We start from the raw sequence: 17221 nt of genomic DNA on the forward strand, positions 1-17221 counted from the left end.
AATGGCAGCACATCGATACATTCAAAACCAGATGTGAGCCTCATAAAGTCTACCATATGGATACATGTCATTATACATTTGTCAAAACCCACACAGTGAACACCACCAAGAGTGAACCCTAATGTAAACGATGGATCGGGGTGATGATGATGTGTTAATGTGGGCTCATCGCCTGGAACACATGTTCCACTCTGGCGTGGGGGAGGGGATAGGAGTGGGGGGGGGGGTGCAGGAGGTATGTTCCACTGCGTTCCACTCGGTTTTGCCATGGAGCTAAAACAGCTTTAAAAAATAAAATCCATGTTTAAAATGACTAAATGAAGTGGCAAAACACAAATTATAATTAATGTAGATCAAGAATTAAATCAAAGTTAATTTCCTTTCCCTAAGATAAAGCTCTTAAAATGTCTAGGATACATCTACAGAACACTTCTAAATTTTTGTTTTTAATGTTTAATTATTCTTTTAAACATTTCTTTTAATGTTTATTTATTTTTGAGAGAGAGACAAGTGCAAGCAGGGGAGGGTGAGAGACACAGGGAGACACAGAATTCAAAGCAGGCTCCAGGCTCTAAGCTGTCAGCACAGGAGCCCAACGTGGGGCTTGAACCCACGAACCATAAGATCATGATCTGAGCACAAGTCAGACGCTTAACTGACTGAGTCACCCAGGCCTCCCAATGTTTATTCTTGAGAGATAGAGAAAGACAAAGCACAAGCAGGAGAGGGGCAGAGAGAGAGGGAGACACAGAATCTGAAGAAGCTCCAGGGTCTGAGCTGTCAGCACAGAGTCTGATGTGGGGCTCGAACCCACAGACTGTGAGATCATGACCTGAGCCAAGGTTGGACACTTAACTGACTGAGCCACCCAGGCACCCCAACTACAGAATCCTTCTAACAGCAAAGCCAAATACCCACCAGATCTGAGTTCCAAGCCTTAATAAAGACTCAACATTCTGTTGTATTTTAGATAGATTTCCACTTCCTCCTCTCAAGCTCCATCAACTCTACTTGGAAAATGACCCAAATACAAAAAGAAAGTCAAGCGAGTAGAGCAGACCCTGTGTCCATCCCCTCCTCCTCCTGCTTCTGGGGAAAGAATGCACTCCTCCTCCAGGTGTGTGTGTGCAAATGAAGAACAAAGTAGGAGGTTGCGTGATCGCATCCTCTCGTTTGAAAGCAGCTATAGCATTGTTTCACAAAAGGCCATACCTTCCATGTCATCTGTCACAGAACAAAAGCATACAATCAAAAAAAAAAGAAAGTGATTTGCTCTAATGTGAATGCACCCATTTAGAGCATGTCAAAATAAAGCCAGCATTAAATGTCAACCCCACCTTCGCATTAGAAGATCAATCACACTGCAACAGACACGTGACAGCAGAACCTAGACTTCACTGCTTTGTCTTTTGTGACAACACAGTTGTGGGCTGATCTGGGTCTGACCTTTGCCCTCTCACTGAGAGAAGCAATACTCTGCTGAGAGTAATTATTACCGTCCACATCTCCAGACCCGCCTCCGCATGCACCTTAGACTCTGCCTGGGGATTCACAGAGATGCCTTCTTGGCCCCCAAGAATGGCACCTGCTTTTGCATACTTGGATCTTCAAGACTCCAGTTCCCCTGGCCCTGGATGGCCTTGCTTTCTTTTCCACCTGCTGAAGTCCTGTGCATCCTTCAAGTCCCCGTTCAGAGAGTGACGGCTCTGTTCATCCTTCACTGAAACTTCCTCTCCCCTCCCGGGGCCGCAGTGGTCAGCAGCACAGACTGTGTACTGCACAAGTCTAAGAAGAGCTACTGCCTTTCCGGCCTGCACCTGCATTGCATTTTAGCATGGATTGCATTTAATCTTGTGTTTTTTTTTTTTTTAAGTTTATTCATTTATTGAGAGAGAGAAAGAGAGAGAGTGGGGAGGGGCAGAGAGAGAAAGAGAATCCCGAGCAGGCTCCACACCGTCAGCGCAGAGCCTGATGAGGGGTTCAAACTCATGAACCGTGGGATCATGACCTGAGCCAAGACCGAGAGTCGGGTGCTTAACCGACTGAGCCACCCAGGCGCCCCTAGATCGCATTCAGCCTTAACTGCTTATGTAAATGCTGGATTCCCCTACTCACCCGTGCATATCTTGAAAACAAAATTACACCTTATTTATTTTCCCTCATCAAGTCCTAACACAGTGCCTGGCACATTGCAGTTGCTCAAGATTCTCTTCAATGAAAAATTTTTAAGACTCTCAAATTGGGACAGTTGTCAATATTAGATGCAGCACTATGCATTTTCCATACTGTATCTCTTTTAATATTTACAACAGTCCCATAAGATAAGTAAGGTTATCATTATTTCCACTTTATTGGTGAGAAAACCGATGCCCAGAGAAGCACGGTAACTTTTCCAAGGACACCTAACAAATGACACAACTATAATTTGAACCCAAGTCCAGGAGGCCAAAGACCGAGCCTATAACTCTTTCAGCACGTGCTCTGCTGTCTCCCAGTATATGCAAAGATTAGTTACTCCACCGTGAGTTACAGAGAATACTCAAAAGTGGAACCAGTGCGTATCTTTTGTAAACAATCTAGAATGAACATTTTCACAAGAAATTTACACCAGTCTTCTAACCAACCAACCTCCAGTATTAAGGTTTTTCCTTTATGCCCATGCACACGCATATTTTTAAATATGTATACCCCAATGTGCTACTCATAAGCCAAAAGGAACCAGCTCTCAACGGGCAAAGGCAGAAACTTTTCCATGTTTATTTTGCTGGGTCAGCTACCAAGCCACATGTAGCTGTGCGACAGGAAAGTCTCCCTATACAGGAAAAGAAACTTCAAAGGAAGCTCTGATCACAGAAACCGAAGTATAAACACGAAGACCGGCAGGAGACAGAAGGACTCAGGTGAAACTGTCCCCAAGAATACAACAGTTGGCCTGTGGAGGATGCCAAGGGGAGAAGAACTTCCCCGACCCCAATTCCTTTGTGCCTACGGAAGAAGGTGGGTCATGAGGGGTGTGGAAGACATCAAACACCATCACCTCCAGAAGGCACCACCTCCCAAACCAGCACCCTGAGGTAATGGGCAATGTGGTCACAGGGCCCAGGACAACCACAGAGCTTTTTCTGCTCCTCAAATCTCAGGGGCTTGCAGTCCCTTCTGCACTGGCAACCACTGAATTATACCACTGGCCACTCTGCCCTGGGGCTCTCAGGACGCATATGCGTGTGCAGGGCTCTCACCAAAGAATTAAGACTGGAAGACTAAGGGCTTGCTTCTTATAAAGGACATACTGCCCTAGGAGAGTTCCTTTTAAAGAGTGATAACATGACTGCCTTCATGGTCAACCCTGGCTTTGTTTAAGCCCAAAGAAGTCTAGGAATGCCTGGGTGGCTCTGTCGATTGGGCGTCCAACTTCGGTTCAGGTCATGATCTCACCGTTTGGGAGTTCAAGCCCCATATTGGGTGGGATTCTGTGTCTCCCTCTTCCTCTACCCTCCCCTGCTTGCGTTCTGTCTCTCTCTCTCTCAAAAATAAATAAACATTAAAAGAAAAAAATTTTTAATAAATAAAAAGACTTAAAACGCTCACAGACAGCAGAAAGAAAACGAGGGTCATGAGGAATCCTGAAACAAAATGCCCATTTTATATGTGCCCACAAAAAGCCTCGCTGGTCATGCTCACTTTAAATACTTTTTCAATTTTTTCCCCTCTTTGAAGAGGAAAATATAGAAACAAACAAACAAAAACTAAAAGCAGCTGCATCCATCCCCTCTGTGGGCGTTTTCTCCTAGATGTTCAGCTGGAATGCCAACCTGCTCCACGGCTGTAAAGAGAGACAATGACTTTGGACGTGACACGGTCCCCCACCCCCACCCCCCGCCCAACCTCCTCATAGAAGGTAACAAAAGGGAAGCCGCCACCCCAGGCGGGGTCCTGCTTGTCACGGCATTGGAGCAGGCCTCCTGATCCACTGACGCTGTGAGATCAAGCCTATGCCAAGGACAACAGGATCCTCTTAAACAGGAGGCTGGGACTGCAAAGCACAGCGGTGCCAAGAGACAGGTGGCCAGTCCCTTGAGTGAGTTCTGGCTCAGATGCCGGCCCACACCCGCTGTTACCTCTCGCAACTCTAGCCTCTGGGCCACGGCCTCCAGGCACTCCTGCCCGGTGCTCTCCACCGACAGCGTGCACTCGATCACATTGCTGTCCAGCAGGCGGATCCGTGTGACAAAGCAGTTCTTGCTCAGGACGTTGTAGCGCCGTGTCCGACGGAGCTTCAGGCCGAAAGGCATGGCTGCGTGGCCCTCGGACGCCGCCTTCCTATCCCGGCGCCCACGCCCCTGAGATGGCCTTAGCAGCTTCGTGTCTGGGTGATGACACTACCGCACGTGCTCCTCCAGACGCCGAGAAAGGTGTCCATTCCCGGTGCGGCGCTGCGGAGGATCGCTGCGAACAGAGAAGCAGCAAGGTCATTGGCTGCAAGGGAGGCTGCGGATGCCGCGGCGTATGATCCGCACACGCGAGCACACGCCCCCGGCCGGATGGACGTCCACGTTCGAGAACCAGCAAGCTCTGCAGCCCTCAAGCCTCTTGGTGGAGCCCATGAGCTCTACCTGATCTTACAAGAGGGAGCTGATGAAATCCGTTCGACAGCGGAGGACGCGGAGGATCAGAGAGATGAGAAGACCTCACCTAAAGACGCACAAGGTGAATGGCAACGTCAGAATTCAAACCAACGTCTGTGGGCCTTGAATTCCCATGCTTTTTTCACTGGACCAGCCTGTCCACTCAAGAAAGCAGTAGCGGTGGAATTGGAACACTGTGTAACTTCTAAATAGATCCTCTCATTTCAACCTCATTAACAGCCTGATGGGGTAGGCTTTCTGATCCCCCCTTTTACAGGGGAAAGAAGTGAGGCTCGATGATTTACGTGACTGGCTGATCCTGAACTTAGAATCTTATCTTGTTCCTTCTCCCTCTTTGCAACACTGCCTCCTTCTTTACCTTAACACTATTTACCTTTATTTTTATCTTAATATTTATTTTGTTATTTACTTTATACACTTAGAACGGATGATAGAAAATGAAGAGAATGCACATTTATTAAATATATATTTTTTAATTTTTTTTAAATGTTTATTTATTTTTGGGACAGAGAGACAGAGCATGAACAGGGGAGGGGCAGAGAGAGAGGGAGACACAGAATCGGAAGCAGGCTCCATGCTCTGAGCCATCAGCCCAGAGCCCGACGAGGGGCTCGAACTCACGGACCTCGAGATCGTGACCTGAGCTGAAGTCGGACGCTTAACCGACTGAGGCACCCAGGCGCCCCGAGAATGCACATTTAATGGAAGTCAGCAACTTTCTACATTTGAAGAAGTTTTAAATATGTGAATCTAATGCATTTATTATCACAACTCTGTGCTCTTCTTCACCAAACAGGCAGTTAGATGTGGGGAACTGCCCTACCGTCATCTTGTTCTTTTACAAAATGCTTGACGCAAAAGCCTTGCCACCAAATTAAAGATAATTTACTTAACTAATAGTGAGATGTACTTATACCCTGACGTCCCACCAAATTCAAGGGATGACACTACCATGGAGAACACAAGAAGAAAACAACAGCAAAAGTGGCTTTACCGTTCCACTCTCACTGGGAGTTTCTTCATCGTTATCTTCCAAAGAAGCCAGAAATGTTCAGACAACCTCTCTGTTCACCTTTCTCTTCTCCATTAAGCCCAAAAGACTATCTCTTGCTCATGTGATTGTCGTGTTAACTCCATTCCCTAAGTCAAGCAGGTCCAGCCTGACTTCACACCTTTCATCCAAAGAACTACCTCGGAGCCCCCTGACACTTAGAGGGGCAAATATGAGTAACTGTTTACAGGCATTCCTGAATTAATAAATAAAATGGCTTTAGTATTTAGAAACCACTCCCTGTCAGTACCCCAGGCCTCACAGAGGTTGTCAGGGCACAACCCTACAACAGAGCAAAACATACTCCCCAGACTCCCTCGGCCGGTCTTTGATGCCTGCCCTCTGGCACATTCCTTAGCATGACAGGTATGTTTTATGATGGCTTAAAATACACATGCTAGAGACTGTGGCTTGGTAAAACCTATTAACATTTCTAAATCACTTTGTGTTGGCAGACTGTCATGTTTACCTCTAAGGTAGACCAACCTGATGATCTCCTGATATCTGCAGAAAAGACTACACAGGGACCCACCCCAAAAAGCAAAAAAAGAAGTCAGGATTCAAATACAGAACGCTGAAGAGTTGACTACTATACATTCCCTCACCTTGTTGAAGAACAAGGCAGAAGACACCAAGATTCAACTCGTATATTAACCAGGGAGCCTCAAACAGAAGAAATATTTGCTCCGTGGCCATAAGCCACACTTCTAATCCTGGGCTAGGCGCTTTACATCTGGGTGTGCCTCACCTTAAACACCTATGAAAGAATGTGGCCGGCCGGGTACACCTTTATCCCAGCCACTATTAAAAACAATCCCTGCTATATATTCCATAGGACGCCATCCAGAACACACAGTTAGTGAAATAAAAAGTACACTGCACACCAAATGCACAGATAATGTAGTTTTTATAATAAACAAAAACACATGAAGTACTGGGAAAGAACGTAAATTCCCTAAAACAATTAACCATTAGGGCCACATAGAGGTGACATTACACAGAACTCTCACTTTGTATTTTATGCATTTCTAAAGTGTTGTAACGTTTTACAGTCACCTTAGATTACTTTTGCAAATAAAGATTAGCTTAAAATGGATTAGCTACTAAAAATGGTATGTCAGAAGCAACATCTGCCAATCTGGCAGTGTATCTCCTAGAAAATACTGATTTTTTAAGCTATTTAAGTCTTCAATTTGCAAGAAACTTGCTAGGTAAGGTATCCACAAAAAAGTTGTAAGAAAATTGGTCTGAAAAGTCAATGTCATGACATAAAATATTGAATGGGGGGGGGGGGGAGCCGGAGGGGGGTGTGGTGCTCTGGAGTAAAAGAGATGTAGGACTTATAAAAACAAAATGCAATATGTGAACTTCAATCAAATCCAGGGTTAAAAAGATACCTATAAAAGACATGAGGCAATTAGGGAAATTTGAAATAGGGAACAGAAATGAGATGATATTAATGGATTACTAATAAATTTCTTGGGTTTTTTGTTTGTTTGTTTGTTTGTTTTAGAGACAGGGAGTGCACAAGTAGTGGAGAAGAGCAGAGAGAGAGAGAGAGAGAGAGAGAGAGAGAGAACCTCAAGCAGGCTCTATGCTCTCAGTGCAGAGCCCAACACAGGGCTTGATCCCACCACCTTGAGATCATGACCTGAGATGAAATCAAGAGTCGGATGCTCAATCGATGGAGCCGCCCAGGTGCCCCTCTTCTGTTATTGGTAGTAGAATTGTGCTTGTGTAAATGGAATGCTTTAGGAGATGGCAGTGGGTATATCTAGGGGTAAAAATGTCATAATATCTATAATTTACTTACAAATGGCTAAAAACCCAATGCATACATATACAGATTCAGAGTCGAACAAATATGACAAAACATTAATAGTTGTTAAATCTGGATGGTGGGCGTACAGATATTCACTGCACTGTTCTTTCAGCTTTTCTGTATACCTAAAAATGTTCGTAATCAAAGGAACAACAACAAAAAAAAACAAAACAAAAGGCAACCCTCAATACCGGTATTAAACATAGTCCTTACAGCTCGGGTGAAAATGCAGCTGGCTCTTTCTATGGACTTCTCTAATCCCTCCCTTTCTTTGTCTGAACTCCCACATCATTTCTGCCTATTGTAACATAGCAATCAAACTTGTGTTAATAGTATTAGCAAGGCTGACTCTAAACTCTTCCAGAACTAGAGACATGTTTTCTCCGTCTTTAACACCCACATCTTTCACCTAAATTAAAAGTTCATGGCATTTCTGCCCAGAACTCGTGTGGTTGGAGGGTTGTGCTTCTGGAAAGAATTGCCAGGCGCTCATTTAAGACACCCCTTACCTGTAGGATGGGTCACACCTAAATGATTCCAGGTAAACCATCTGTGTGACACTAATCTGTAAGAATAGGGTTAGAGGAGATGATCTCTTAGTCCCTTTCAGTTTTAACATTTTGATAGTCTATGAATTATCTGCCGTGTTTTTAAAAATGTTTATTTATTTTGAGAGAGAACACACATGCACATGTGCAGGGGAGAGGCAGAGAGAGAGAGAGAGAGAGAGAGAGAGAGAGAGAGAGAGTCCAAGCAGGCTCCACTCTGGGCTCTATCCCTTGAACCAAGAGATCATGACCTGAGTGGAAATCAAGAGTCTGACCCTTCACTGAGCCACCCAGGCCCCCCCTAACCGCCATGTTTAAGCTCTCAAAGAATCCATAGCACTTGTTATCATGAGTCCATCTCCTAACTATTTACAAAGGCACACAGTTCTACAATACACGTGACCCAGCACCATCTGGGTTTTAAGCCTCCTTCCTCTGCTTTGCCCTTGATAGACGGAGAGAGGGAGGATTAAGATATGCCACCAGACAGGAGCACCTGGGTGGCTCAGTGGATTAAGTGCCAGACTTCAGCTTAATGATCTCGAGGTTTGTGAGTTCGAGCCCCGAGTCGGGCTCTGTGCTGACAGCTCAGAGCCTGGAGGCTGCTTCGGATTCTGTGTCTCCCCCTCTCTCTGCCCCTCCCCCACTCACACCATGTCTCTCTCTCAAAAATAAATAAACATTAAAAAAAAAAAAAGATATGTTACCAGACGGGAAACTGGATGTGAAGTCTATCACAAACAAGTCCTCTCTGGGACTCCGACGACTTTCCCTGTGTGGCTCTCAGGGGCCACAGCATATTCACTTCATCACATGAACATTGTAAAACCTAGAACAAAATGCCAAATTCTCATAAAAAGGTCACATGCTTATGAAACTGTAGATTTTCCTGATGATACTGGATTTCCAAAAGAGCTCAAACTAGGGGGTCGTCAATTCTATTTGCCATAAGATTTGGTTTTGTTTAATGGAAAACTCTTTTAAAAACTGAAGTCACTTAAAGGATGAGTTTTATTTGTCCCCTCTTCAAGAACATATCAAGTAAATAAGAGCAAGCTGCAAATGTTGCTTCCATTCATGGAAGTTTAAGGAAACAGACTCTTTTCTTGGTTAGTACAGATAGTAAAGCCGATAGTGCTGACTCACGATGTTTTTTTTTTTTTTTCAAGACAAACAGCATCTTATTCTAATTTCCAAACATCATCTGCTGATCCTCTTTTTCACAGATGTAGCTTAGTGAGAAAAGTAGCATCAGATAAAAGAGTTAGACCCCAGCCCTTTAGTGACGAGAGTCACCGGGAGTAAGAAGCAAATGTGAAGGGTGGCCTGGGTGGCTCAGTCGGTTGGGCGTCTGACTCTTGATTTCAGCTCAGGTCAGGATCTCATGGTTCATGGGACTGAGCCCCACATCGGGCTCTGCGCTGACAGTGCAGAGCCTGCTTGGGATTCTCTCTCTCTCTCCCTCTCTCTGTCCCTCTCCTACTTACTCTCTCTCAAATAAACATTAAAAAAAAAAAAGAAGAAAAAGCAAATGTGAAAAAAAAAAAAAAAGGACAAGGAAAGTACCAACAACTCTGACCTCTCCAGCTCGGTGGGTCTTTGTGTGAAGGGATTGGAAGTGCATGTTAAAGGCTCCCCCGAAAGGAAGGACACCCATGTGACAGAAGGAGTGAAGTCAGGGGCACAGAAGGTCCTCTCTAAGAACCAAAGTTAGCTCAGGGAAGGGAACATGTGCACATCTTCCTGCAGGAACTGGCCTAAGTGCACACCCAGCAACTTAACCTTTCCCTGCCTCAGTTTACTCATCTGTGAAGATAATACCCACCCTGCCCATCTGTGAGAAATAAATGAGAAAATGCTTCTGTGGAGCACTCAGTGGCTATAAAGGTCCCCTTCCTCTTCCCCCTCATACAGTAAGCCCAGTTTGCTCAAAGGATAGCAAAACAGCCGTGGAAAGGACCGGAGTACGTGACCACCTAAAGTCTTAAAAACAAAAAAACAGGCAAAGCAGAGAACACAGAGTTGAATGCAAAGCGATGACAAGTCCAAGGGCAGAACCGTGCATTGTCCCAGCACTCCACCTTGTCATCCCCAGTGTACTGTCACCTAGAGCAGAAAGGAGCCAATCATTAGAAGAAACGCTCCCATCCAGAGCCCATCCTAAGTGGGTAAGAAGGTTGCGGCCTTTTCCTTATCTTAGTCAGTAACATGCTTACAGTGTCTGGTGTGAAGCAGCTGTTCTTTTTTTCAGTGGAAATTGATTCCCAATTGCTGTGGGTCTTAGAATCCAAATGGCTGTATCTCTACAGCTGATGGCATAGCACAGTCTCCCTCACCCCAGAGAAACTCCCGTGTGTGTCTTAGCTCCCCAACAAGAATCTTTTTTTCTTTTTTTTTTTTTAACATCTATTAATTGTTGAGAGAGAGAGAGACAGCACGAGTCGGGGAGGGGCAAAGAGAGAGGGAGACACAAAATCTGAAGCGGCTCCAGGCTCTGAGCTGTCAGCACAGGGTCTGATGCGGGGCTCGAACCCACGAACCGTGAGATCATGACCTGAGCCGAAGTAGGACGTTTAACCGACTGAGCCACCCAGGCGTCCCCACCACAAGAATTTTGAAGGGAGAGAGCTATGTCAGGTTTAGATTTGTAGTCGCCTTTGGATGTGGCAGGGCGCTAAATAAATATTTGTCATTATGATGAAAGAAAGAATGAGTTCTGAAAGGGTTGAGTTTTTGAGGCCAAGGTAGGGCAGGGGCCTCCAGATGACCTCAGTGGCACCTAAGGAATTTGGAGCCTTAGACAGATCTGACTTGTGAGGGTGTGAGAGAGGCTAAAAAGTGCAGAGAAGAGGGATGAGAAGTTATTCAGCTCACTGGTGCTCTTTGGGGGTAAAAAATTGAACCCACACTTCTATAAGAACATTCCCACCCAAGCCTGTCTTTTCCAGCCCTTGATGTGTCTTAGACTGGGCGTGGTCTCAAAGACCAGAGAGATGCTACATCCCATGGAAGTTCTTTGCCAAAACAACAAGGGAATTCTTGATGTGATAAAGAATCCCAGTGTGCCCCCGATTGCCGAAAGCAATTTGTAGGGATATTTGCTCTGTAAACACACTTTAAGGGCCTTTCATAGAATAAGTTACAGCAGAAGAGGACAGGACATACAGAAAAGCTTCAAAGTCACTTCTAAAACTCATTCCTGACCGATCAGCTTCCTAAGAAGATCTAATATGTAAGTTTCCATCTTCTAACAATCAGCTGTGGATTTCCAGCACCTTGTACTTTCTTTTTTCCCCCTAAACATATCAACAAAACACCTGCCAAATGTAAAACACAGAGCAAAGCCAGCTTTCTCATAGAAAAGTCAGTCAGCTGATCTAATAAATTTTAAATATGATGAGTAAGAAGTGGAGAGACCTTTCATAATATCAACCAAAGATAGCTTAATCCCCTTTACTAAATTACCTGTACTAAATTTCTTTAGGGAAAAGACAGGAATTAAAATCCAAATCTTAAACGCGGTCATCTTTTTATTTCCCACGTTATATTATGTACGCTTACTTCTGAAATCTGAACATAAGTTCTGAAATCACGAACATAAGCTAACTGCTGTTCCACTGCATTCTATATTTACTAACAGTCTCTGGCATTTTTCCAGCATTCCATATTACTACAACTCCCAAGCACACCTCACAGAACTATGTAACCCTGGTCTGGGTGTGAGAAAGGAAAAAATGATGCAATGAGTCCATCCTGTGTATAAACACGCATGAGACACAGCTCAGTTTTAAAAAGTACTATGTCATTTTTCTGAGGAGAGTTTTAAAAAGGGTTAGAAGGGCATGGGGAAAAAAGAGTATGGGAAAACGGGAAATGCTTTCTCCGATTCCCCCTTAAAGACCGGCAGACAGGAAGGTAGTTCGTTTTGGTGAAAATTAGAGTTAGTTCCTTCTATAAATGTTAGTGCTATAGAATACCCAGATTACATCCATACATTGCATTATTCGAAGCCAAGCAAAATTTTGTGCGAGGTTTACAACACAAGCCCCTAACTTTTAGCTGCTAAATAACTACAAAAACAAATGCAGAATGTCCACGTTTTTGAATTTCTTCCTTTTCCTCCCGCTAACTCAACTTCAAACATTCAGTGGTGGGATGGAGAGAAATTTGTCCAAATCTGGAGCTGCACTGCAAGTCAGAACAAAGATTCCTGCTACAGGACCCCATCAGAGTGGTACCTCACCTCCACGAAAAATGGCTACATAGCAACTACATGTGTGCAGAATGTCTCCGAAAATCAGGAAATGGAGGCAAACATCCTCTGAGCAATCATATATCACGAAATCCTTATTAATGGTCTGCTCAGGAAACAAACAAACAAACACAAACCACCCTCACAGTGCATTTACTCTGACTTTATATACCTTACATACCTTGCTCCTTAGCCCTTAGCAGACTGAAAGGAGATAAAGAAAAGTATGCTGGCAGGGAACAGAGAGGCAATGAGGGAGGCAGACTATAAAATTAAGCATTCCACAGCATGGAAGATAGTATCGAAAGTACCCTGTGGTAAATATGGATGACGGAATAACACCCAGCATATTTTGCTTAAGATGGCAGTAAAGAAATATACTTGTAAACACAGTGTAACTTGTAAACTTGTAAACTCCCATCCATAGTGGTTAAAAATAACCAAAAAAAAAAAAAAAAAAAGTGGTTCTTGAGTGGTAAAGCCTCTATTACCTGGAATCCCAACTCCCCCACCCCAAGCAGTGGTTCTCTGTTGTTTATTCCTGCTCTAACACTCATAGCAAAGCAGTTTGGTGAAGAATCAAAGGCTGCATTTTTGACTGTTGGGGGGGGGAGGGCAACAGTCTGTGAGGACCAGCAGTTTGAAAAAGCCGCCCACAGGTAATCGCTGAAAAAAAATCATTACCCCATCCCCCACTTTGAGGATCACCGCCCTGAGGTCTCTAGAAAGACGTGATCTTCCCACAGGAAGGATCTCAAAACATGAAAGCTTTCATTATTGACCTCACTGAGACTCTTAAGGCATTCAAAGCACATCTTGAATATTTTATAGATAAAATAATATGTTGTCTGGAATTTACTCAAAAATAACAGGACTGGGGTGGGTGTGGGGGGGGCGTCTGAGCGGCTCAGTGGGTTAAGCATCTGACTTCGGCTCAGGTCATAACCTCATGGTTCGTGAGTTCAAGCCCCGCATCGGGCTCGCTGCAGTCAGCACAGAGCCCACTTTGGATCCTCGGTCCCCTTCTCCCTTTCTGAACCCACCCCCCGCTTGCACTGTCTCTCTCAAAATAAATAAATAAACTTAAAAAAATAATAATGGGAAGGGGACACTGCAGGGGTCCGGATAAAGCAATATTGGCCACGTAGTTGCCAGCTGCGGTTGGTGGCAGACAAGGCTCATACCTTTCCTTATGGTTTTGTATGCGCTTGAAATTTCCCACATTAAAAAGTTGTTTTTCTTTCTTTCTTTCTTTTTTTTTTTTTTCTAATAAAGAAGTCTTTCTTAAATGGCACTTCGTAAAGCAACCTGGCAAAAATCCTCCACTCTGTGGAGCTATGTTACAGAGAAAGGGGGTCAGAATTCTTCCTCCATGTAACCCCTCCTGCCCCTCCAAAAGAAAACTTACTTTTAACTAGATCAAATTGAGAGTGAGCATTTCTCATTTCATTGTTAAAAGAGGGCAATAAAAATTCTTTTTGCAGGGAAAGTTGACAGGCTGGATAAAAGTACAAAGAACAACCAATGGGCAGAGGGGAAGGGATTCCTCCTGCCCAACCTGCTTAATCGACTGTATCAGAGCACCTGACTCCGGCTTACTTCTCTGATGAGCTTTCTCTGTCTATTCACGCCAGGAATGCTTTGTCCTACGAGACTCCACCCTTCTTTGAGAGACAGTAGAATCTGCAACTCTCCAAATCCAGTTCTTTCTGGTGTCAGTGTCTACACCCACAGTGATGTGCGTCCTGGAATGTCACAGCTAATCATAGCCGGGAAGAAGAATGGGAGAGTCCTGTGAGTGTTGGAACACCAAGAAGGCAATAGCAAGCACCTCCATTTTTAAAGCAGATACGATGACAGAGGCATTTTCCTGAGCATTATCTCCAATGGTCTTATGAGACGGTGATTCCTAATGCCCCCATTTTTACAGACGACAGCACCAACTCTGGAGAGGCTAAGACCTTGCCCAAGATCACACAGTTACTAAGGATACCACCTGACCCCCACGTTCTTACTCAATGAACCATGTTAAAATACCCAGAAAGGGGGTAGGAAACGACCTGGTGATATGAAAATAACAATGACAACAGCAAACAACCACATTCTATAAGGAAGGCTTCAATATGCCATCTGCCGTCTATCTTTGCTCAGCCCGAGTGGACTCGATCCAGATACGGCAGACATGGATCCTGAGGCCGGTGACTCAATTTCAGTCCCAGGATGTTCTATCCAGACGGCATGGCAGCAGAATCAGGGTCTTATCCCTGCCACAGCACCCTATACCTCCTCCCCCCGACCCAGTGCCTCTTACCTAGACAACTTTCCTTCTACGGTTCCAGTGTGTGCAGCAGAGAGGGATAATCCCAGCACACCAATACAAGCTCTTCAAAAACCAATTTGAAAAACACAGTTACAAGAGCAACCGAAGAGGTTTTCCAGCCTGTTCATATGACTCACTCCTCAAAACGAAAGAAATTCGCTGAAGGTAAACATACCTCCAACCTGCTTCATTCACCCTCCTCTGGGATGTGCACCCTAACGGGGACAGAGCTGACCAAGAGAGGGGTTCTTTGTGAAAGGCTGTTACAAGTGACCTCCCTTAGCAAAGTTTTCCACACCTCCCTCTCCCGTTTCCTTCCTGTCCATGCCTGAATTCCCTCAACTCCCCTTGCATGTCCAGAACTTTCGGATGGGAGGACTCACCCGTGTCACTTCCTATCCAAACAGAAGCAGCAGCCACGCAATCTCTGCCAACTCTCTTCAAGGGGGTCTATGCAGCCAGTGCCCAGCTTCCCTGGGTACGTCGCCATGTTCCTTGGTCTCTCTGGCCCCATCAGTGAGCCTCACCCTGATGTGGAGCGATTTCCCTGCATCAGCCACTTACAGGCTGTATAACCATAGCTCAGAGGCTGCCTCCCTTTCTGCATTTATACTATGGGGGTGGTAACAATACCCACCAGGTGCAGCTGCGAGACTACACCCGTTGGTAACATATCAAGGGCTGGCACGGAGTCTGGCACATGGTGAGCACTATTTGTATGTTTGCAGTCACTGTCCTTGTTATTGTTGCTGTTTCACTGAATACTGCAGGAAGCCCAAGGAAACACAGAATGCCAACGTTAGCAAGTGTATGAATCGCTTTCCAACAAGCCAACGTTTGTAGAATTTCAAAAGCTAAGGCTATTTATCATAAGGAGGCGAAGCATGAATACAAGACCCCTAGGTCTCACTGACTGGGAACCACGGACAGGATGCACAGTGGGCTCCAGAGACTGGGACCAAGTCAGTGAGTCAGGAATACAACCCAGCGGGTTCTGAAGCGTTAATGATGCAATCACTTCCCCGGAGCCAAGTAGCTGAATCAGAGGGGGGAAAGAATGGCAACAGGTAGGAGCCAGCGTCAGCTTCTACCGAGTTGCATGCTCCCCACTGCTGTAAGCAACAGTCAATCACTGATGGGAGAAAACGAAGCTTCTAAACAGCGATGCCCATGCTACTGGCTGGCACCCACGCGATAAACAGACAAGCACACGTGCACAGACACGCGCAGGACATCCATCGTAATTGTCCTTTCTTCCCTCGGTCCCCTGCCTATGAGACCCCCACACACAACCCAAGTGGGTTCTTGGAAAAAACTCGTGCTGTACATTAAGTAGCCCTCAGTGACATGACAGAGAAAAGCACCTGTTGCCAGCACGGTCACTTGGCTGTCATAAAAACACTGTTAGCATGCTAACATTCCCGCTACCGTTAGTGACCTCAGACCTGAAGATGTGCTCAGTGGCGTGCATCAGCGCTGAGCAAGCCGGGGCCTCTGGAGACACTGCTGCCCGTGGGGAGGGCTCTCCCCCTGGGCAGGGGATGACTGCAGCCCGGTAGGGGGTGGGCAGAGGACGGAACAGGAGCGAAAACGTCAAGTGCTTCGGTTCCCGGGTCGGACTCTTCGTTCTTAAAAGCTGAGAAACTTAAATTTGTACAATATCTCACAAAGCCATATCTAATAAATACAGCGAGTGCTACGCAGGGTAAACGTAATTCAAGAGGCTCCCTTTGCTCTCTTGATTACACCTATGTTTCAGAATATTAAGGATTTCAAATCTCCTTGCAAACAAACCCTGTCTGCCGAAATCTTGGTACATAAGCAAAAATATCGCTGGGAAAAGAAAATGCGTATCTATCCTTCAACTAGATGGTGAGAAGCCAGGAACCAACAACGCTTTTACAGCTTTTATCACCCCAAATCCCTCTGCACTATAATTAACGCACACTCTAACTCAGCAATGCCACTTTAAAAGCAATGGATCTTAAGGATCGCGTATAAGGATGGGGCAGTAAACATCATCTGTAGTAGAGGGTGGGGGCCTAAAAACGAACTGCATATCTATGACGGAATTACGTTTGAATGCACTCTGGCACAGCCACATGATTTAGGGCATTATGCTGTTATTAAAAATCAGCTCAATCTTTAGCTATGAACTCAGAGCAACAACCGTCAAAAATTCTGTAACTACCAGCTTGTTGGAAAAGCTGCAGAGTAAGGCATGCAGACCCAAAGCGAAGCCAGTCATCTTGCATGTGTTTGTGCCTACACGAGCTTGGAAAAAGGATGGAACAGGTCCATCCTCAGAGGGATAAAAGGTAGAGCACAACATCTACTTTGTCAATATGCAATCTTTGGAGTATTAACACTGTGTTAAACAAAAACCTATTATTTAAAATTTTTTTTTAAGATTTATTTATTTTTGAGAGAGAGAGACAGAGAGAGAAAGAGACAGAGCATGAACAGGGGAGGGGCAGAGAGAAAGGAAGACACAGAATCTGAAGCAGGCTCCAGGCTCTGAGCTGTCAGCACAGAGCCCGATGCAGGGCTCGAACCCACGGACCGTGAGATCATGACCTGAG

At 45.1% G+C, this 17221-nt stretch overlaps 1 protein-coding gene across 3 annotated transcripts in view; it reads right to left on the reverse strand.

Moving 5' to 3' along the window:
• Positions 1–17221, reverse strand: part of PTPN14 (protein tyrosine phosphatase non-receptor type 14) — a 171608-nt gene that overhangs the window by 95533 nt on the left and 58854 nt on the right. For 2 of the 3 annotated variants that reach the window (XM_019428332.2, XM_019428351.2), the window contains exon 2: positions 4119–4446. In XM_019428332.2, the coding sequence (XP_019283877.1) occupies positions 4119–4292 (174 nt within the window). In that variant the 5' untranslated portion in view covers positions 4293–4446. Of the gene's footprint in view, positions 1–4118; positions 4447–14630; positions 14875–17221 lie in introns of those variants that run through there. The other variant, XM_019428341.2, reaches the window with a different exon arrangement.

This window comes from Panthera pardus, unplaced genomic scaffold (assembly GCF_024362965.1).
Source record: "Panthera pardus isolate Hobbes unplaced genomic scaffold, ASM2436296v1 HiC_scaffold_21, whole genome shotgun sequence".
Lineage (NCBI taxonomy): Eukaryota > Metazoa > Chordata > Mammalia > Carnivora > Felidae > Panthera > Panthera pardus.